Source organism: Epinephelus fuscoguttatus, linkage group LG18 (genome assembly GCF_011397635.1).
Source record: "Epinephelus fuscoguttatus linkage group LG18, E.fuscoguttatus.final_Chr_v1".
In the NCBI taxonomy this organism is placed as follows: Eukaryota; Metazoa; Chordata; class Actinopteri; order Perciformes; family Serranidae; genus Epinephelus; species Epinephelus fuscoguttatus.
The window spans coordinates 22,362,305-22,383,087 of NC_064769.1; the positions used below are offsets into that span (position 1 = coordinate 22,362,305).

At 42.2% G+C, this 20,783-nt stretch overlaps 1 protein-coding gene across 2 annotated transcripts in view; it reads right to left on the reverse strand.

Moving 5' to 3' along the window:
- The window catches only part of LOC125906227 (calcium/calmodulin-dependent protein kinase kinase 2), a 28,071-nt gene that overhangs the window by 5,888 nt on the left and 1,400 nt on the right, over positions 1-20,783 (reverse strand). For both annotated transcript variants that reach the window (XM_049604713.1, XM_049604712.1), the window contains exons 2-14: positions 14,849-15,151; positions 14,171-14,512; positions 10,924-10,971; positions 9,949-10,002; positions 6,769-6,820; positions 6,452-6,585; positions 4,482-4,518; positions 4,251-4,272; positions 4,062-4,150; positions 1,887-2,086; positions 1,625-1,678; positions 1,439-1,512; positions 1,219-1,306 (exon numbers count right to left, since the gene is read on the reverse strand). In XM_049604713.1, coding sequence (XP_049460670.1) covers positions 1,219-1,306; positions 1,439-1,512; positions 1,625-1,678; positions 1,887-2,086; positions 4,062-4,150; positions 4,251-4,272; positions 4,482-4,518; positions 6,452-6,585; positions 6,769-6,820; positions 9,949-10,002; positions 10,924-10,971; positions 14,171-14,512; positions 14,849-15,085 — 1,431 coding nt within the window. In that variant the 5' untranslated portion in view covers positions 15,086-15,151. The remainder of the gene's footprint in view (positions 1-1,218; positions 1,307-1,438; positions 1,513-1,624; positions 1,679-1,886; positions 2,087-4,061; positions 4,151-4,250; positions 4,273-4,481; positions 4,519-6,451; positions 6,586-6,768; positions 6,821-9,948; positions 10,003-10,923; positions 10,972-14,170; positions 14,513-14,848; positions 15,152-20,783) is intronic.

Genomic DNA, 20,783 nt, shown 5'->3' on the forward strand with positions numbered 1-20,783 from the left:
TATTACAAGCTAAGGGCTGATATGTGTCCTTGCACCACCTCTCCTTCTCCTCCTCCTTCTGTTATTTCAAGAGTCTGTCTTCAGCTCTGTCTTGCGCACGACAGGTTTGACAGAGCAGGCTGCGCCCCTTGGTGTGTCTCCGTCTTCCAGTGTGCATGTTGTGCACAGCGGTCCACGGCGATGTGATGTGCAGATGATGATTAGCACTCTCCGCTTCATGTCATGCACTCTCCCACTGCTGGGGAGGCAGAGGCAAGCACTGCCAACTTAAGTCGCCTTGCAGCCCCTTTCTCACCCTCACCTTCTCTCGTTTTCCCTCCAGTTCAATGCAACTCCTGCCATTTTACACATGACGGCTGCCAGTTTCACGTGTTTCTTGTGCAGTGCACTCGAGTTTGTGGACAGTATGTGAGCGCTCCTTAATTCTAATGTTTCGTCACTTTAAATCTAATTCTAAATCTTGAGATTGCCATTCATTTTGATGGATGCACACCCCATACAGTCAACACTGGGAAACTGGTGCCAACTCAGCCCGATTCAAGCCCAACAGAACTTTGAGAAATAACAGGCTAGCTACCCTGAAGTTGGCAAGTTGTGTCGCACCGGGTTCACACTGTATGCAGAAGGACTGTGAAGCATGCCGATTTTCTGTGGAGTGCTGCCTGCTTGCTTTCTGCGCCTATGTTAAGCGATTGGGCTGTTCACACTGGACGCAGCACGGCACCAAGTCCGGCTCACAATCTGCAGTGATAGTTTCGGCACCTGGTCTATTTTTTCTGTGAGCCACTAGCCAATCTGGCAAGAAAACACACTGAAAATGTATTGTAAATGATATAAAGTATATATCAAATATGATATAAATGATCTATGATAAATGAATATGCATTACACACTTCCACATATTTGTCAGTTGGGTTGAAACAGAGTGAGAGAGACGAGCATAGCCACACACACTCGCACACAGACACACACATATACACAAGCAGACGGAGACAGAGCTCTACATGTGATTTAAACAGAGCAGAGAGCAGAATCGACCAGCTACTGGTGTGAGCTGCTGACGCGTGGCTACACGACACTTAACAAATCAGGGCACTGCCGTGTCCAGTGTGAACCCGGCGTTAGGGTTCAGGTGGAAAATAAATGCTCTACCACATAATATCAAATGTGCTAAAATGCAAAGTATAAAACCAGCATCTTCACTGAAAGAGTGTTTACCTTAATCTGTGGGATTGATATCCTGGTTTCTGGATTCTTGTCCAGCATTTTCAGCAACAAATCTTTGAGATCGTCTGAGATGTCAGCACTGTTGAGACAGCTACAGTTTAGAGTTACATTTTAAATCACATTTTACAAAGTAAAAGATGACGTAGAACAGCTGTTTAATCATATGAACCACAACTGGGCAGTGATAGCCTTTTAACAGAGCAGAACTGACCGGTCAGGTAACTCCACAGGCTGTGTCTTGATTTTCTGATGAAGACTAAGGATGCGCTCGTCCATGAATGGACACTGTGAATCAAAGAAAGGTCTTGATTTCAATGGGAAACCAGCAGATTGGCATTTCGAAAAAAAACTCGACAGTATTTACGCTGTATCTATTTTTGTCACAGAACACACTCACCACTCCAAAGACGAAGCAGTAAAGTGTCACTCCCATGGCCCAAACATCCAACGCCTGCATGATAGAGAGATATAACAAAGATGTTCAGAAATTGTTCCTTCAGTTGAAATCCAACCAAAAAGTATTCAGTTCCCAGAAAATTATGACTACTAGGACAGTAAACTCTATCTGAATACTATTAAATTAGAATCCAAAACACAAGGGTTCATGCATTTCTGTACATCACCACCAGAGGGCACTAGTTAGCCAGCTGTTACTTCACCTTCCCAGAGAAGTTCTTTCTGGTCTCCGAGAGCGCTTCAGGTGCCAGGAAAGCAGGTGTTCCCACCGTGCTGGTCAGGAGGGCATCGGCCCCCTCAAACTGGTTACTGACTCCGAAGTCTGCGATCTTGATGTGTCCATCTTCTCCCACCAGCAGGTTGGACGGTTTAACGTCTCTGTGGATGATCCTCTGGTAATGTACTGTTAATAGAGAAATTAATTTAACAAATGTATTACAGCAACAAGATCCCATCTGATAAATTCTGCCTACGTCAAGAGATGATGAACATTCTCTTACAGAGCATCCAGGTCGGAGGGGTCTTAAAATAACACTTTCACCGTCTCAGTATTTTAATTTCAAATTGTAATCAAATCAGATGTTGGCTTGATGGAATAAATTAAAGATGGCTTAGAGCCATGTGGAGGCATCTCCGACACTCTGGCAGTGCACTGAGGCAGGAGGGTAGATAAACACTTCAGCCATAACAGCCATCAAAAAAATTTTTTCTAACCTACCCACCGAGCCTTGTTCAGTTACGATAACTTATAATGAGAGAGAATTAAGGTCTTGACAGTCTCAGTGTCTCTGGTGCAGAGCCCTCCCTCTCCTTTGCTCAGCACTAGTCTCCTAGACGACACTTCTTGAGAAACCTCTTCTCCTGTGCTGAAATACATTAACAACCACCGAGGTGATGTGAAATGAGCCTTGTGGGTGGCTAGACTCAAGAACAGCACAGGCGAAGGGCTTGTGTAAATGGCATGGAGGAACTGTAGCATGAGGGCAGATGTAGATATAAAAGAGCTTCATCTTGATGCCACGATTAGATTTCTAATTTAGATATTAACAACTCTGTATATAATTAACTTTATATCTATAGGGAAAACAGAACAAAAACAACAACAAGGTGGAGTACTGGTTTGTTAGTGCTGCTTGATCTAGTGTCTGCTTTATAGTTTAAGTTAGTATTCTACTTCATCACTTCACGGACGAACGGAGCCGTCTGCTATGCCCACTGTTATTTGGTCCACCACAGCTTCGGCAGTTTAAAGTCCTCCAGAAATAATGGCTTTAGATTCGAAGGAAAATTTTGCATGTCCAGAGCATCAGTCATATATTTGAGTGAGCTCCTTTGTCCTTAAATGAAAGTGGAATCAACACAGATGAGGCCTCCAGTAGGTGTTTTGAAAAGGGTAAAGGGGAAGGTAGAAGGGGAGACTACGGTGGACCATTTAGTTGTGTTTTGTGTTCTTTTGTGGATGGAAATATTTTGTCAAATGATGGTTGTTTGGATAGAATTTCCCGAACAGAGGGGAGCAATATCTGTTTTCAAAAATCCATCCAACCATCCATTTTCATCCACTTATCCAGGGCCAGGTTGCGGAGCAGCCGGCCGAGCAAAGCACCCCTGACGTCCCTCTCCCCAGCAATGCTTTCAAGCTCCTCCTAGCAGACCCCAAGGTGTTCCCAGGCCAGATGAGATATGTAATCCCTCCAGCGTGTTCTGGGTCTACCCTGGGGCCTCCTACTAGTGGGACGTGTCCAAAACACCTCCAGTGGGAGGCGCCCAGGAGGCATCCTGATCAGATGCCCGAACCACCTCATCTGACATCTTTCGGAGCAGCAGCTCTACTCCGGATGTCCGAGCTCCTTACCCTATCTCTAAGGCTGAGCCAAGACCCCCCACAGAGGAAACTCATTTCGGCAGCTTGTATCCGTGATCTCATTCTTTGTCACTACCCAGAACTCATGACCAAAGGTGAGGGTTGGGACATAGATGGACAAGTCGAAAGCTTTGCCTTCTGGCTCAGCTCCCTCTTCACCACGACAGTCTGTTTGATTTCGAGGAGTTAATTATTTGTACTGGTAAAAAAAATTAGTGTCTGTCTGATAATAATAATGTACCAGGCATAGCGCAAGACATTTTCAAAATCTAATTTTGACAACTTGGAGTATTAGTCTTAAAGTATTAAGTTTCCTGCAAGTCAAGAAGAAGAATCTATATTAAACAGCAGCTGGATCAGTATTGATGTATATCAGCTTGATATCAAAGTATATCTGGATGTGTAACAAACCATCTGAATGGGACAGATACACAACCCTTATCACTTCCATTCTTAATGCTCTAAAAGGCATTACCACAGACTGAGTGGAAAAAAAGAGGTTTGGAAGACTCACAGTACTCGATTCCCCTGAGCAGATCTCGGAAGTAAAAGCGTGACTGGTCCTCGCTGAAAGGTTTATCTGTCGGCACCTCCATCACAGCCCTGAATGCATAAACACACAAACACAATTAGCAATCATTACTAATGAGATTGGGCTCATTCCAGCGACACAATCATTACCATGAAAGAGGCTTTAGCTTACCCTTGCTTGACCAGCTCGAACACTGTGACAGAAACACAGATGAGGTTAGAGATGAAAATGTTTCAGTTACAAAGATGCAAACAAACTAAAAAACAAGTTCTTTTAAGATGAATCTCAAATAACATTCTTTTATGCTTCCTTTATGCATCACTGTATGACTTTAATATGTGTGTGTGTGTGTTTGTGTGTGTATGTGTTGTTCTGGTGGCTGACTGTCTGGCCACAACGTACCCATGTACAGATGGTCCTCGCTGGGGTCATCCAAAACCTGGCACCAAATCACAGAGAGATGGAAATGAGTGCAAACACACACAAACACACACACAATAGATCATCTTTTGTATGCAGTTAAAAATACACATGCACAGTTTTGCTGCATTTAAGCCCCTTTAAAAAGCTGGGAGGTTTCAGTCATTGCTACTTTCTACCTTTATTTTGCTTACCCGTTGTTATAATGTGCTAAAATAAGTGATATTCAACAATGCAATTTGAAATAATGGAGGTTGTTGTTTTGATCCTTATTTTTTCTTCCTCCTGTGACACTCTGAGGCTTTTTACTAAAATGTTCCATTAGCGAGGTGGCGTTATACCTTTGTTGCTCTTTAAGTTTAAGTTTAAGTTTATTTACTTTATTAATCCCCCTGAGGGGAAATTCAATGTTTTCACTCTTGCTTGTCATTAACACACAGGTCCGAAAGACACCCACATGCACAAACAGGACCTATACATGCACAAAGTCAGAGTGAGGGGGCTGCCCTTGGTGAGGCGCCCCGAGCAGTTGGGGGGTTCGGTGCCTTGCTCAAGGACACCTCGGCAGCGCCCAGGAGGTGAACTGGCATCTCTCCAGCCACCAGTCCACGCTCCATATTTTGGTCCAGACGGGGACTCGCACAGGCGACCCTCCGGTTCACAACCCAAGTCCCTATGGACTGAGCTACTGCCACCCCAGAGAGAGAGAGAAGAGGTGCAGACAAATGACTCTGACTGATTTACTATAAATGGTTTGATTACAAGTAGGCCTCATTGTGTTTCTCACTCGAATATCGTTTTTAGATGTATTTTTTTTTGTATCTTAAAGATACCATTGATAACTTTCATAAAAATAATTAGTGTCAAACTTACATGAGACAGATAGTCTGTTGAAATATGACCAGAGCAAACTGTCTCATTTAACAGCTAAACAGTACACTAAAATATGTTTCTGGAAACATTTAAGGTGAAAAATAGGCAATACCTTAAAAGAACATCAACTTAATCGGCGCTGCGTAGTTTGACAGTTTGACCATGGTTCATGAGGTGTGAGTGACATGATTGACAGCTACGTTATGCCCAGTTCGGACCAAAGGTTTGCAACGAGACGAGTTGAAACAGGCAATGCACCTTTCTGCAACGTTCTAAAAACCTGCCAGTTCACACCAATGCAACTAGATAAGACAGTGTATCATCTCTATGCAACAACTCTCTGTACTTCTGTTCTGATTTCCAGCTTTTCAGCCTTATTTTGTGGCTGAATATAATTTGTAGCTTCTTAAAATATGAATGAGGATAGTGATAGTGAAAGACTGGCTACAGCTGCATTTGTAGTAGTGATGAAACGGTGCAAAACAGAAACAAAACCAGCATCAGATGGACTGTATTCATAATGAGAGGGTATGTATGTGAGGCGGCATAAGCACATACAGCGAGCAGCAGCAACCTACTATATGACACCGGCACACTGTGAGGACGGAAACAGAGGGCTTGTTGGTGACAGAGCACCTGCTACAGCAAGCGAACACGCCATCTGTGGTCATTTTGACTTGACCAGCTGACTTCACTTCAAGCCAGCTGGCTGCTGAAACAGGTGACGAGCTTTATGTTCTAAAACCAGCTGCCAGTGATTTGACCAGCAGAGTTGCAGGTGACGCCATCAGCTGGCTTGGGTCGAGCTCAGCTGGCCAGTTCACACCGCTGCAACTTTTCTCTGTGACATCTAAAACGGTTTCATGTCATCGCGAATCTTTGGTCTGAACTGGGCTTAAGGGGCTCCTTGGCCCTGTTTAGTTGTTTTCGTTCATGTGACGTAATGCCATTACAGCACCAAGAGGAGGCAGAGAGGAAAATGATTTTTTCAAAGATGATCCATCTCATATACTTCTGTGTGAACATATTGACAGGTTTAGCAAATTATTGAGTCAAAGTCATTTTATAACAGCACTTACCTCGACCAGTTTCACCACATTAGAATGGTCTAGCTTTTTCAGGATGGCAATCTCTTGATAGACCCGCTCCAGGGGTCCTTTGGGCTGGGGGGGACCCTCAGGGGCTGCTCTGGCTCCACGAGGGGGAGGTCTCCCTGACAGACAGAGGAGAGAGGGACAATGTGGGTGGGCATGGGTGACAGATGACAGAAGGACAAGAGAGCACAAAAGACAAAGTTGGTTTCAGTGTTGGTATGCAGTGCTCATGTACTACTGAAGCATTATAAAACATTGTGCTCTCTGCTGTTTCAACCATCTGCCCCTGGCTCCAGACTTACGTGGGAAACCCGCCTGTCTCATCAGCCTCTTCTTGGACAACACCTTCATCGCCTACAGCAGAGAACGGGAGATGGATTTGGACAAGGGGGGAGGATGAGAGAAAAAGGCAGAGGGGGTGGGAGAGCCAAGTGGGCAAGAGATCCAGGGGAAAGATGAAGAGAAAGGTAGACAGAAAAGAAGAGTGAGACAAAGCAGAGTGAGGCGATGCAGGTCTGACAGTGCACACATTCACACACCTACAGATGAACATCCCAGCGCCTATAAATGTATCTCCTCTCCTTGAACAACCTTGTATATGTGACTGCTGACCCTGACAGCATCGTCAGCACAAAAGATTATAAAAGCTAGACTTTACAAAGGAAGAACTGTGGTGCAGGATGACTGCAAACATGCGTGTAATGTACATTACCTCACCATTCCTTATCTTGAATGAGAAAATGTCAACTAATCCCACTGATAATAATGTTTAGCTGTAAGTCATAAAATATAATTGAGACAATACTTTGTACAGACAGTACTTTGTGACAAATTTGCAATTTTGTCCTACATAAATAAAACTGATGGACTTGATATGTTTTATTTTTTAAATCAGAGATTAAACACACAAGCAAAATTAACCCTGACATACACAACACATACATGTCAAATACATTTCAGGGCTAAAGATACTAGCATTTCTGCCACACTGCCTGGTCTGTGACAGGACTGTGACACTTGTAATTGAAGCGACTGTAGTTGCTAAATAAAACTGCATTTTTCCACAGTTTTTCTTTTTAAAATTATTAGAGAGGTGGAAAAACAGGGACTGACAGAAAATAAAAGATGCCATCAGAAATCTAATTCCACAACATATTTTTGACTGCCCAGATCATTTATTCAAGGTGTCTACGAGTATCAGATACTTGAATGTAATGTTTTTTAAACCTTTGAACCCTGAGCACATTGATATCTTTCAAAAACATGGAAAAAATGTGATGAGAAACTTGGCAAAATAAATAAATCAATAAATATATATTCTTAAAATAACTGTGGAAAAAAGTTACAAAATATATATATATATTTATTATTATTATTATTATTATTATTATATTTATTATTCAAGTAAGGTTAATCTACATTTTGCCAACAGGTAGGCTTTAAGATTTGTAACATCAGAAATAGTGCTGCAACGATTTGTTGATTAACCACTTAGTTGACCGAAGGTAAATTAATCGCCAACTATTTTGATAATTGATTAATTGCTTCAGTCATTTTTCAAACAAAAATGTCAAACATTTGCTGGTTTTAGCTTCATAAATGTGAGAATTGCTGCTTTTCTTTGTCATTCATGATAGTAAATGAAGTGTCTTCAGGTCTTTGGACTGTTGGTTGGACAAAAGAAGCAATTTAAAGACAATGAAAATCTAATTTTTACTCAGTTCTTTTTACCTTTTGGAGACTAAACCTTTAATTGATTAATTGTGTATAGTCAATAGATAACTCAGTAATGATAATAATAATTGTAGTTGAAGCCCTTGACTCATTTTGACAAAAATAAATTAATAGAGGGATACATTAATTATTTCCTTTTTTTTAGAATTTATTTCCATCTGCAAATGTATTAATCTACAAATTCATGTAAATAAAGTCACAGCCTCACAGAAAATGACAGAAACTGGGGCATCGGTGGCTTAGTGGTAGAGCAGACGCCCCATGTACAAGGCTGTTGCCGCAGCGGCCCGGGTTCGACTCCAGCCTGTGGCCCTTTGCTGCATGTCATCCCCCCTCTCTCTCTCTCTCTCTCCCCCCTTCACACTTACCTGTTCTGTCCATTAAAGGCAAAATATGCCCAAAAATTATCTTTAAAAAAAAAAAAAAGAAAATGACAGAAACTTAAATAGTACACGACAAAACATTACAATAATGTAATTTCTGCAGTCCAAAAAAGGTGTAGGCTGAAGCTACAGCTTATAACACCTATTATTTTAACAGCACACCATATGTAGCAGTCAACAATAAAATAAACCAAAACAGGCAAAATAGCAACAAAGACAAAATACAACACACACACACAAAAAACATACACACTTTAAGTTCCTGTACCCTGCTCTTCTACGTCATGATTACAGTCTGATCATCCATTCTCATATTTGATCAGTACCTTTATTTTTTTGTTTAAACCTACTTAATGTTCTACACGTTTTCAGTTCCTCACTACAACTCTTCCATAAACTCACTCCTTTAACTGAGATACATCTGAGTTTGGCATCGGTCCTCACCAGTGGTTTTTTGAACATAAAGACATCTCTCTCAGCATGTTGACTTTCACTCTTTTGAAACAACTTCTGGATACTTTCAGGTAATAATTGGTTTTTGCTCTGTACATAATTTGTGCTGGTCTAAAGTTCAGTACTTCAGATTAGTTGTCTTTAGTTTAATAAATAATAAGCGTCTTGGTTCACTGTATGAGGTTTCATTCACAATTCTTACAGCTCTCTGAGATTAAAAAAAATGTTTGCAGCAACTAAAATCTCACAAATTCAAATTTGAGACTTTTTAACATGGCTAGCTATTTATACATTTGTATTTAACACTTTTCGAGACGTTTTAAACACCTGCTAACACCCTGTTATTTCACTGCTCTGTCTTAACTTTAGTTGTCTCTGCACATGAGTCGTGAACAATTACCGTAGCTGACAACCATCAAGGCAGTGTTGAACAAAGAGCGCAATGTGTGACAGCTCCATTGTTCGCTGGATACTTTCCCTGTTCTCTGGGAAATTAGACTTTTTTTTTTAAGAGCCTCGGTGCCCTCAGTTATAATGGCAATGATATAATCACTGAATGCAGCATGTGGGCTTTGTCACTTGGGAGGAATATTAAAATAATCCCCATGTCATCGCCTGTCAACATCATGCAGCTTAATGAGAAGTGTAGCAATAATCATGAAAAGCATACAGAAAATCTCAAGCTGATGTGTTATTACAGAGCTCAGCGAGGCACAATTAACTGGAGACGCTCTCTTATGTGGAAGACTCACATGAAATCACACCAGTTAATGTGACAAGAGGGGGTTTGATTGTTATTGGTTTTATCTGCATGTCTGGGAGTGACAAGTGATAAGGAATGAGAGGGAAGTGAGAGAAATGGAGACGGCAGTTGGGGGGAATAAATCACATCTGTGTGCATGACAAACTCACATAGTATGTGTTGTCATCCTCATTGTAAGCCAACTTGACAACACCATAGGAGCCCTGGTCCGGAAAAGAGAAGTGAGATTGAGCAGCTGTCATTCTTCATGTGGGGGAAAAAAAAAAAATCACACATTGTGCAAAGCAATCTAAATAAATACAAATACTCACACACACACACACACACACACACACACACACACACACACAAGGGGTGTGTGTGGGCTGACAGTGTACACTGAAAGAGTACCAGCTGCTTCAAAGTGAGAACAGAGAAATTCAAATCATCTCTCCCTCTCTCTTTTATTTTTGATTTCAGGCTAATTAAGGAAACTGGATCTGGTTTACAATATCAAGCTCGCCTGCCCACACACAGGAAATTCAGGATGAAAAATAGGCCCAATTAGTAGCCTGTGCACACAAATTCATGCCCAAAAACAAACAGAAAGAGAGAGAGAGAGGGAAAAGAGGGAGGAAGAGCAGGATCAGTTCCTGCTGGGGGAGCAGATTGGAGAGGCAGCACAGAGCTCGTCCTACAGTCCCAGAGATGATCTGATAACAGGAACCTCTCCAACAGTCCTGAAAGGCTCTAATTGTCTCAGCTGAACACAAAACCACACACATTAACATGTCTACCTTCATGCAGAAACTCACAGCAGCCATGCACAATCTGTCTTATTAAACCCACAATCTAAAACGTGCCTACACACACACACATACACACACTTCTATCCACTGAGCCTTGCACAACCCTTAAGAGAGCGCTATTTATACCAGCCTCTCACCCATCTTCCAACTCTCCCATGGCCCGGGAGTTTACACAGAGTTTGGGAAATGAGGACAGCCAGGAGAGAGGATAGCAGAGGCTGTTACTGCATGTCCTTGATGATGTGTGCTACTTGACAGACATGCAGTAGGCGGAAGGGAGAAGGAAATGGGAGAGTCAGTGAAAGAGAGCAATCAGTGAGTTGTCTCTGATGGTACCTTTCCAATCTCGTCTTTCAGCTTGTACTGGTTGAGCTGAACACAGTCCTTTAAGAGAAGGAGACAGAGAGAGAGAGAGGTAAGAGAAAAGAGAAATGACTTCAAATGAAATCCCATCAGCTATTTCAGCAGTTGAATACATCACGACCATTCTTACAAAATCTGCTTTTCTAAAAACGCCATATAAAAATCCTGTCCGTTAAATTTCCTTTCAAATTATTTTCCTTTCTTGCGCTTCTCAACAGAAACTCATGCGTGCAGTGTTTTGCATATCAGTGTTCCCATGGGTGTCTGATGTCTTCCAACTGGAGACACATTCTCTGTGCTTGTCAGCGTGTCAGTGTGACTCTCTGCAATCACTGTCCCAGTTCAGTTTGTCATTTTTCTACCATTCATTCGAATTGAAACCTCTACAAATCCGCGTTTGAGATTTGAGAGGTGGGATGTGTTGCTCAGCTGTCACAATTTTGTGGTGTACTTTGAAGTCTTTAGAGGAAACTAGGCAGTCTAATACAGGTGTATTCTACTCAGGTGAAAAGCAGTGATTCATGGATGCACTGACTAAGCAGCTCTTCAATAAAAATATAAAATCATATTATTATTATAAAATAATATTCATCTGATTATTAGTCTCTTCGCTAGTTGATTAAAAGACCGAAGAGCAAAGAAAGATGGTAAGATATGAATATAGAACTCAGAGGAATTCAATGACCTACGTGATGCTTTACTTTCAGTGATATCATTCACAAGAGAGTCTCCATTATATGAGGATAACTCAAAATATGTCCCCAGAAGCCTCGTTTCCACCAGGCAGTCCGGTTCAGTTCAGTTCGGTACGCATTTAAACGGTTATTTTTCCATTTCCATTGTAAAAGGTTGTGGATGGTATCAATGGAATCGTCCCCATTTTTCATCACCCCTCTGTTGAGGTAGCACACTGATCCGATAATTAAATGTGGAGCTAGAAACACTGCAGTCCATTGATTAGTCAATAGAGGACAGTCACTCTTGCTTAGGGCTGAGCTGTGGTTGGTTCTGAAGGTTATGTGATCACTGTTCATATATATACATTAGTTAAGTAAAAATGAAAATGAAAAAATGATGTTTAGTTCAAAGGCTACTGCTGGCAGCTACCGGCAACTTTTAAAGTGGAATGTTTTCTTGCATGCAACTCAAAGCATGAACTGACGACGTGAATCAATCGACACACCTTAAATGTCAATGTGACAACTTCGACCATTTGATTTGTTTTTACTGTCTCTCTAAAATGATATATGCTTTAGAGATGATTGGATCTTTAAGATGTTTGTGAAAACCGCAAAATCTATTTCCTCACTCGGAGAAAAAAACATGGCAGAGAGTCGTTCCAGTGCGCTCCGGCAGCACTACACCCCTGCTCTTGCCTGACAAGGACTCAATGCACAATCCTGCTATTTTTAAATACCCCATAAAGAGAGACTCTCACAGGTACAGCCCAAGTGGACTCTTCATTTCCAACATATAGACATTGGATCAAGGATGTTATGTATTATTTACAACTGGAGAAAATCCAGATCAACTGATCACTTCTTTGCCACCTGGCAACCATTTCTAACTTCCGTGGCAAATACAGAAGCTGAAAAATTGTAATGAAACATGCTGTACTCCCCTACTTAAGTCATACAAGGTAACTAATTTGTAGTCATCTTTTCCTCTTTCATTTTTTTATTTGAAAGCTACTCTTACCGTTCTTGCATGTCACACAGCACTTAGAAAAAATTTGAACATCCACAACTCCCGCCTCCCTCCAAAGTCCCATCCCTCTCCTCCTGCAAATCCACCTCCCTCCAAAGGGCTACTCCCCCCTCCTCCATTACGTCCTCATTATGTCTACGATAGACGTAGGCGTTGGCAAGGTAACGTTAGATACACGGAAGAGGAGAGCGAGTGTAACGTTACAACCAAGACAGTCAAACGCAACCCCGAAGTTTTAAAACTCAACCGGAGTCAGTGATGTTCCTCGAGCAGCTACGTCAGTCGGAGGCCTCCACGTCGGGAAGCTCGGCCAATTGTTGCAGGTTGGAGTTTTCTTAGAACCATATGAGAATGGTACAATTATGAGTTTGTATCTCTGGTGGAATTCACTTACATTTTAGTGTACCATCAGCTTATTAATAGTATTTTAACCTAAACAAAGAAAAGCATAACATTTCCAGAAAGGTAAGTGTTGCTTTAATATACATGTCTTTGACTGGTCTGGCTTTCTCTGTTTGTTCCTGGGTTGATGGGTGGTTGGGGTTGTCTTTTTGTCCTCACTAGTTCTGTGTTTGTTTATTAATACTCTGTACATGTTTATTGAATTACCAATAAAAATACCTTGTTTAAAAAAAGAGAGACTAGAGCCTGTTCTTTTTTGTTCTATAAATGTTGGCTTGCAACCCCGTTGTGTGGATGATAAAAAAAAGGTGCAGACGTTCTTGTGTATCACCAGTGAAGAGGAAATACAGTGAGCGCTGGACGGAGCAGTGAGTGACAACAACCCTACCCACATTTAAGAGTACTGTCAGTGGTGGGAACACGTAACAGATTTAGGATCGAGGTACATGTCTGTAGGGTTACTTTTACTTTTTTAAGGTACTATACCTTAAGTTTTTGGTGGAAACGCAGCTTAATTTAACCTTCATGTGTATTTTCTACGTGTCATTATGTGAGAGCAAAGAAAAGGACAGGACAACCTCTGCAGCACCTACGTGAGATTCTACCTACAGTACATGACATTTACAGGTTCTGCATCTACGTGTAACAGGGATCACAGCTATTATCTACATCTATTATTATTATCTAGACAAGTGAGACCTTACCTTTGCAGTCTTTACCAGTGTGCTGCTCCTTTTAAGACAAATGTACATGTAGTTCTGCTTACTTTCAGACAAATATGATGCTGACATTTTGATAACTAACAGATGTTTGAGAGGAGCCTGGCTCTGTGTGTACAACAGCTAGTTTGTTCATTCGTGTGTCACTCTTCATGCATTGCACAGTCCTTAAGGGAACACACTGGTCAGATGGTGCATAAAGCATAAGTTATATAATCACAATTATCATTACGCTGGCTGTGGCCACATATTAGCTAACGTCCTGGGATTTCTTGATTGACTTGGTTTTATTATAATTACAGCTTTATCTTGAGTTAGCGGTATCGTTAATTGCTCCAGGCTGGAAGGCATTTTAAGCAGCAATATCAATTTCACAGTAGGCCTGACCGTACCTGGAGGTCTGTGATGGACACACTGTGGGACTCCACAGTGGGCCGGCGGGGCAAGCGTGGAGAGGAGTGGGGCGATGTGATGGGAGAGTAGGGTAGCGACGGGTAAATATAGCGCCCGTTGAGTCCAGGTGAGTTGCAGGGTGATGTTGCAGTTTGTGAGCGCTCCTGCAGAGACAGCTTCCGGTCTGACAGGTTTAATCTTCCCCTTTGCTCTTGGCTTTCAGGTAGCAGAGCCTCTGAGCGGCTGACTGTGTGCGACAGCAGGTCGCAGGAGGAAGTCCGGAAAGATGGCGCCACACAGGAAGCTGGCTCGGGCGTCTCAGAACTGTCCATTTCTTCTACCTAAAATTTGATACACTAAATTTTATTCATTCTCTTTAATGCATATCCAAATATGTAAGGTTGTCTATGTATGGGTATTATATGACAGTCAATATGTAGCAGGTTCTTGTATCAACTTTATACAGTATGAGACATTGCAGGGGATATCATGTTAAATCGAGAACACTTACTTCCTACGTGGTCTCAAAATCATAACTGTAAAGTGTGATTTGATAAATCTAAAATGGAAATATATCATCATGTGTCAAACAATCTTTTAATTCAGTAGAAACCCAAACGTCCGATTAGGATCCATCTCTGGTACATGCAGCGTCACCTGGGTGTGTTTCATCTTACCTCCTCCTCCCCAGCCTCTCCGGGTGGTCTGCTGGGTTCGTACTCCGTGACCACGATGAGGGACTCCATGGGGTCTGGCGAGGGCGTCTCAGAGTGGGTGTTCAAAGGTGGAGCGGGACAGCTGCACAGCAGATCAGGCAGGGGCTGTGAGGGCTGTGAGGGCTGTGCTGGCGGCGCATGACCGCAGGAGGCCGGCGGTTCAGCGGAGGGCCAGGGAGTTACGTGACAAGGAAACATGGTGTCTCTTCACAAAGACTGATAAGCACTGCTCCATCAGATGACAGCCTCAGAGGGAACTGGTGCCTAAGACACAAGAGGAAATTGAAGAATAAGAAATTGCTGGCCTTTCAGACACCAGGTGGAGCCCTTAAAGGGTACAAAGTACTGGGACAGACCAAACTGATGAACAGACAGAAAGAATATAATCTGCTTCATTTGGATGGTGTCCTTCTTAAATTGCTACCCTGAATAAGAGTACAACACTTCTTCTAGTAGTAACAGTAATATGAAAACTCCCCGTATCCGTCATCACAGCTGAAGACTCCACATCCTTCCTTCCTGACAAGGTGGCAGCCATCCGTGGCCAATTTACCCAACCACAGAGTATCCCCTCTGGTTAAGGGTGCGTCACAATTTTTTGTATATTCCCCCTCCTCCTGAGGAAGAGGTCTCCAAATGTATGCTTTCGAGCAGTCACGACACTTCAACTTCAACTTCAACTTTGTTTGTCCCTATAGGGCAATTAGTTGCACAACAAGTACAAAACATGCATAAAAAAAAGACACGGGAGAACGCATAAGCCTATAAATACTCAACAGTCGGGGGGAGGGGGGGGGCCAAATATAGGGATGTGGAACATCAGTGGTCATCAACAACAAGCACCAATATTAACATCATCACCATCATTCATCACATGATCATAGCAACCGGCCAAAATAGTAGCCACAGACTCTTCACTGCCCTGCATTCAAAAGAGAAATGGCAGTAGGAATGAAGGAGTGCTTGTATCTGTTGCTCTTAACCAGAGGAAATCTGAGCCAGAAGGCAAAACTGGACCTTGGAGAATACAGGATGACATTTGTCCTCTGGAATAGTGCTGTCAGAATACTGGAGTTTCTGACATTCAATACAACAACTCGAAAAATATTGATACTCGATACTATTTTTGATACCACAGGGAAAATGACATTGAGGGCATACAATTAAAAATTTCTAATAAAAGACAAATATAACAACACTATAATATGACAATAATTACTTTTTTTTCTTGGTTAGCAGCAGAGAACAACAGAATAACTAGTAAACATTAACAATAAGCTAGAGCAAGAAAACGTGGCTGGTACAGGTGCACCTGCAGAAAATTAGTATGGAAACTGATTCAAATATTCAGTATCAATAAGCCCTATTCCGTCCAAGCCTGCAGTAGACCACATGATTCATGCTTTATTGGCTTTGTGTACATTCCCTACAATGTTTAAGGAGGCTCTGACTGGAAACCCATTTCAAGTTGAGAAATACTGGTTTCCATACCTTCCCAATTCAAAGTTAATAGTACACACAGTTTACTAACCCATATCAAACTATTATTTTGATCATCCTGATGAAGTTGCAAGGTAACAAATGTACACATGCTAACTACTGTGTTTGCAAATACAACAAATATCAATTAATGACATACAAGCTGCCACTAGCATCAACGCTGTGTTTAAAAAGAGCTTCAGTTTCCTGTTTACACGTTCTACCGACAGAGTATATCGCACTGTCACCTTGAGATAAGCTCTCTCATTTAGCTTTGAGTGTTTGCCATAATTTTGCAAGCTGCAGAACCAGGGTTTATAGGGAGAGGGACGAAAAACAAATTTAACTAAAACCAGCATGCAGCTTTAGTGCTGTTTCACTCAACACATAAAACAGCAACTTTCCAACCAAAATTGGACTTTGCTGGGAGAGTCCTAAACAAACTGTGTATCTTATTCAAGTAGAAAAGAACAAACATTGATAAATAAAAGCCTGTTCGACCTGAAGTATATTCCCCTTGCCCAGTGAATTTCTGTTTTACAACTGCGGCCATGCAGCAGCTGACCTAAAGCAGCAGTGAAGTGGGAGTTCAGGTTAAAAAAAAAACAAAAAACAGTATAATTCTGGGTTGTTATAAATCCTGTGACAAACAAAGTATGAGAAAATGTATATGCACATAATTACCTTAGCACACAGCTGGAGCACAGCGTTTGACGGGCCAGCATGAACCAGGTTGTGGGTGTAATGAACGGGTGTGGGAAGAAACAAATCAGAGATGCTGTTCACTAGCTGTGAAACATAAGTAGACACAGCTCTTTCCGTATGAAGCGCCCGTGGAGTCTGGACTTCTTCCACACATTCTGTTAAGTGCTAATTAATGCACGCAAACACATCTCGTATCACAAACTTCAGCTCTAAGTGGACAGATTTGACGCGTCTATAAAAGTAACAGTACCGTCTGCTTTTGATGTCAGTTATACAACATGGTTAATTATTACATGTACCGCGTCTAACCAAAGCCTTTTTTGCATAATTTCAAGAGGGCCGTTTCCATCTCAGAGTCCACTCAGCTTACTTATCTGCTCATTATCTGTGAGAGGGATGGAGAGAGACGGAAAGCAGGGAGGAAAAAAACAGAAAGAGAGAGATCCTTGATTTTCCGTCATGGTTCTGACAGGATTGCGCTGCTGTCAGTGTGTGGGAGCTGAGTAAATCTCATAGATACAAGAAAACAAAGGGAAGCCATAAGAAAAACATGACAGTGGGAGCTCCAGCCAAGTTCAGAATGAGGACCATGTGTGGGAAGAGACACCCACTCCAGGTGGCCTCTCTACCTCCATTGCCAGCCTATATATAGCAATGTAAACTCACAAAAAGAAAGAATCACCACACTGTTACACAGAGACTGATATTGAGCATCACTGTTTCACGGGCAGGAACTTACGTACTTCTGGTAACCTCAGGCCCTCTCCACATACTGTAAAATTTCCATTACACTATCATGGATGCTTGGTCAATCCTGAAATGTCACATTTTCTTCAAAAACACTAAATACTATCCAGCTGTTGTCATTTCAACTTTCCCTCTATCCTGTTGTGCTATTTATTAACTGAGATTGTTTTGGTGTGAGTTGCAGAGTGTTGGAGATATCAACCTAAGAGATGTCTGCCTTTTCTTGAATATAATGGAGCTCGATGGCACTCAGCTCGTGGTGTTTGGATCACAATAAAAAGGATATTTGAAAAACTCAATTATCAGGACCCAGTTACTCAAGATAATCCACAGAGCTTGATGTGAGCATTTTTATTCAGGAGCTATTGTCTTTCTGCCGAACTTCACCCGCTAACTGTATCACTGCGCAGAAGAAAGTGTGCATCTACTGCTAGCTCACGTAGCACCACTGAGCTAGCTCATGTTACAGCTCAGCCAAGAAGGACGCCACTTACGTTTACATCTCACGCTGTCACAAGCACGAGTCTCTCATCCATGAGTAGATGCACACTTCCTTCTGCTCAGTGATACATTTCGCATGTGTAGTTCAGGAGAGGGAAAGTAGCTCCTAAATGAAACTGCTCACAACAAGGTCTGTGGATTATCTTGACTAACCAGGTCACGATTTCTGCAAAGAGACATTGCTGCTGAGTTTTTCACATGTATTTTTCAGGCACTTTGAGCACCATAAGCAGATGCCATATTATATTGAAGAGAGGCAGACAATTCTACGGCCAATACACTCGGCAACTCACACCAAAACAATCAAGATTCATAAATAGCACTACAGGTAAGAGAGAAAATATATATTTCTAATTTGGGGGTGAACTGTCCCTTTAAATGATTCATAATTTGCCAAATGGTAAACAGGGTTGACAAATCCAACCGCATCACTGCGCAGAAGGAAGTGTGTATCTACTGCTAGCTCGCGTAGCACCACTGAGCTAGCTAATGTTACAGCTCAGCTGAGGAGGACGCTAATGTTTAGGCTTTGTCTGGTGCTGTTACGAAAACAAGCCTGTCATCCATGTGTGGATGCGCGCATCCTTCTGCGTGGTGGCGTAGTTAGTGGGTGTAGTTTGGCAGAAAGAAAATAGTTCTAACGTGAAACTGCTTAAAACAAGATCTGTAGATTATCTTGAGTAACTGGGTCATGATTTCTGGGAAGAGACATTGCTGTTCAGTTTATCAGATGTATTTTTTTGGTGCTTTGAGCACCACATGCCGAGCGCCATCTTGTTCCATTACCTTCAGGAGAAGGCAGACATCTCTACAGCTGATACCTCAACACTTCAACACTTGAAAACTCACACCAAAACAATCAGGACTGATAACTAGCACTACAGGTAAGAGGAAAAATATGTATGTTTGATTTTAGGGTGAACTGTCCCTTTAAAGCAGTCTAACTGACATATTTGCCCTGTATGACCTCTACGTTTTCCCCAACTGTTCGTAAAAGCAGATATTCTTGTGGCATTTACCGGTCAGGTAAAATGATCTTCATTTCATTCAGCTAAAAATAGAGGCTCTTGAAATCCACTTTGACTTTTAACACACAGTATCACTGCCACCAAAGCAACACAATATGCCCCGATAAGTGCAGTCGGCCTCAGCGGACAGGAGAAAAATATAGAGCTATAACCCTGGATGATACTCGCAATGCACCAGCTACAGTAGGCTTTTTATATCCAGAGGAGAGGAGCTAACTTACTGAGCCTGACCTACTTTGATCTCAGATAAATGGTGAGACTCACATCAAGGACTGTTTCCATTCACATCAAGAGGTTTTTGTGCCGTTTCTGAATTGGTGATGGGAAAAGGTCTTTATGTGATATCATCACTTAAAGCAAGACACACAATACCTCTGCAGATCTCATTCTCAGCCCAGCAGGGTTTGGGAAATAGAGCTGAATATCAGTCAGATAGTTGTTCATTTTGTTTTTAGTGGTGTAATGTCTGCAGTCGTTGTCTGGCCGGCGGGATTTACAGTAGCATCAAGGGAGCTGAATGCCACAGTTTTTGAGGATGTTTCTGTATCAACAGCCGCTATTTGGGAGGCGAGTTTCTGAATGTACAAACTTGTGTTAGTCTCGAAGTCATAAGAATCTTTTACCTTGGAGCTGAGAGAGCTGCTGTGACACAACTAACTCACAAGTCCAATCTGTTTTAGTTGTGTCACCCACCTCTCACCAAAAATTAGCAAACTTTCAGCAAAACTGTGAAATATCAGATTCCTCCTTGCTAGATATTCATGGACAAAAAAGAAAGCCTCCGACCTTGGTGGGCCGAAACAGCGAAGCCCCCGTAGTTCTTGGACGAGGATGCTCTGTATCATAGATAACTAAACTACAAGCTAAAGCCCTAAACTTCCCTGCTCCCTGGTTATCGCAGACACTACGCAAAGACCAGGCAGTTAAATTTGATCCTTGTGAAACACCAACAGATGCCTCCTCGCTCCAGATGCCGTCCTGTGCCTCTTATCGTAACTAAAGTCACATGACCCTGACCTTCACTATCTGGACAGGGAAGGGGAGGGGGAGAGAGGACTTATCAGAGCTCGCTGGGGGTCCGAGCCATGTACAACATTAATAACAACACATACACAGCCCCACAGACGTACAAGTACAACACAGGGCCATCTGGAGCAGAGGAGGATCCCCAGCTTCATTAAAAGATCAACAGGACAACCCTGTCAGTGATCCGCGGAGCCGTGCAAGAGATAAGCCCCTGTAAATGGAGGGATGAGCGGCCTCGGCCAACTTAACCATAGTAGTGTTAATATCACACGACCACAGCTGAATGTCACTAACAATCTGAAATGTCTAATTGGCAGTCACCATATGTAACTCCAAAATACACCACGGTTAGTCATTGTTGTGAAATACTACTGCAGAGTTATTGACTGAATCAACCCAAGGTGACGTCT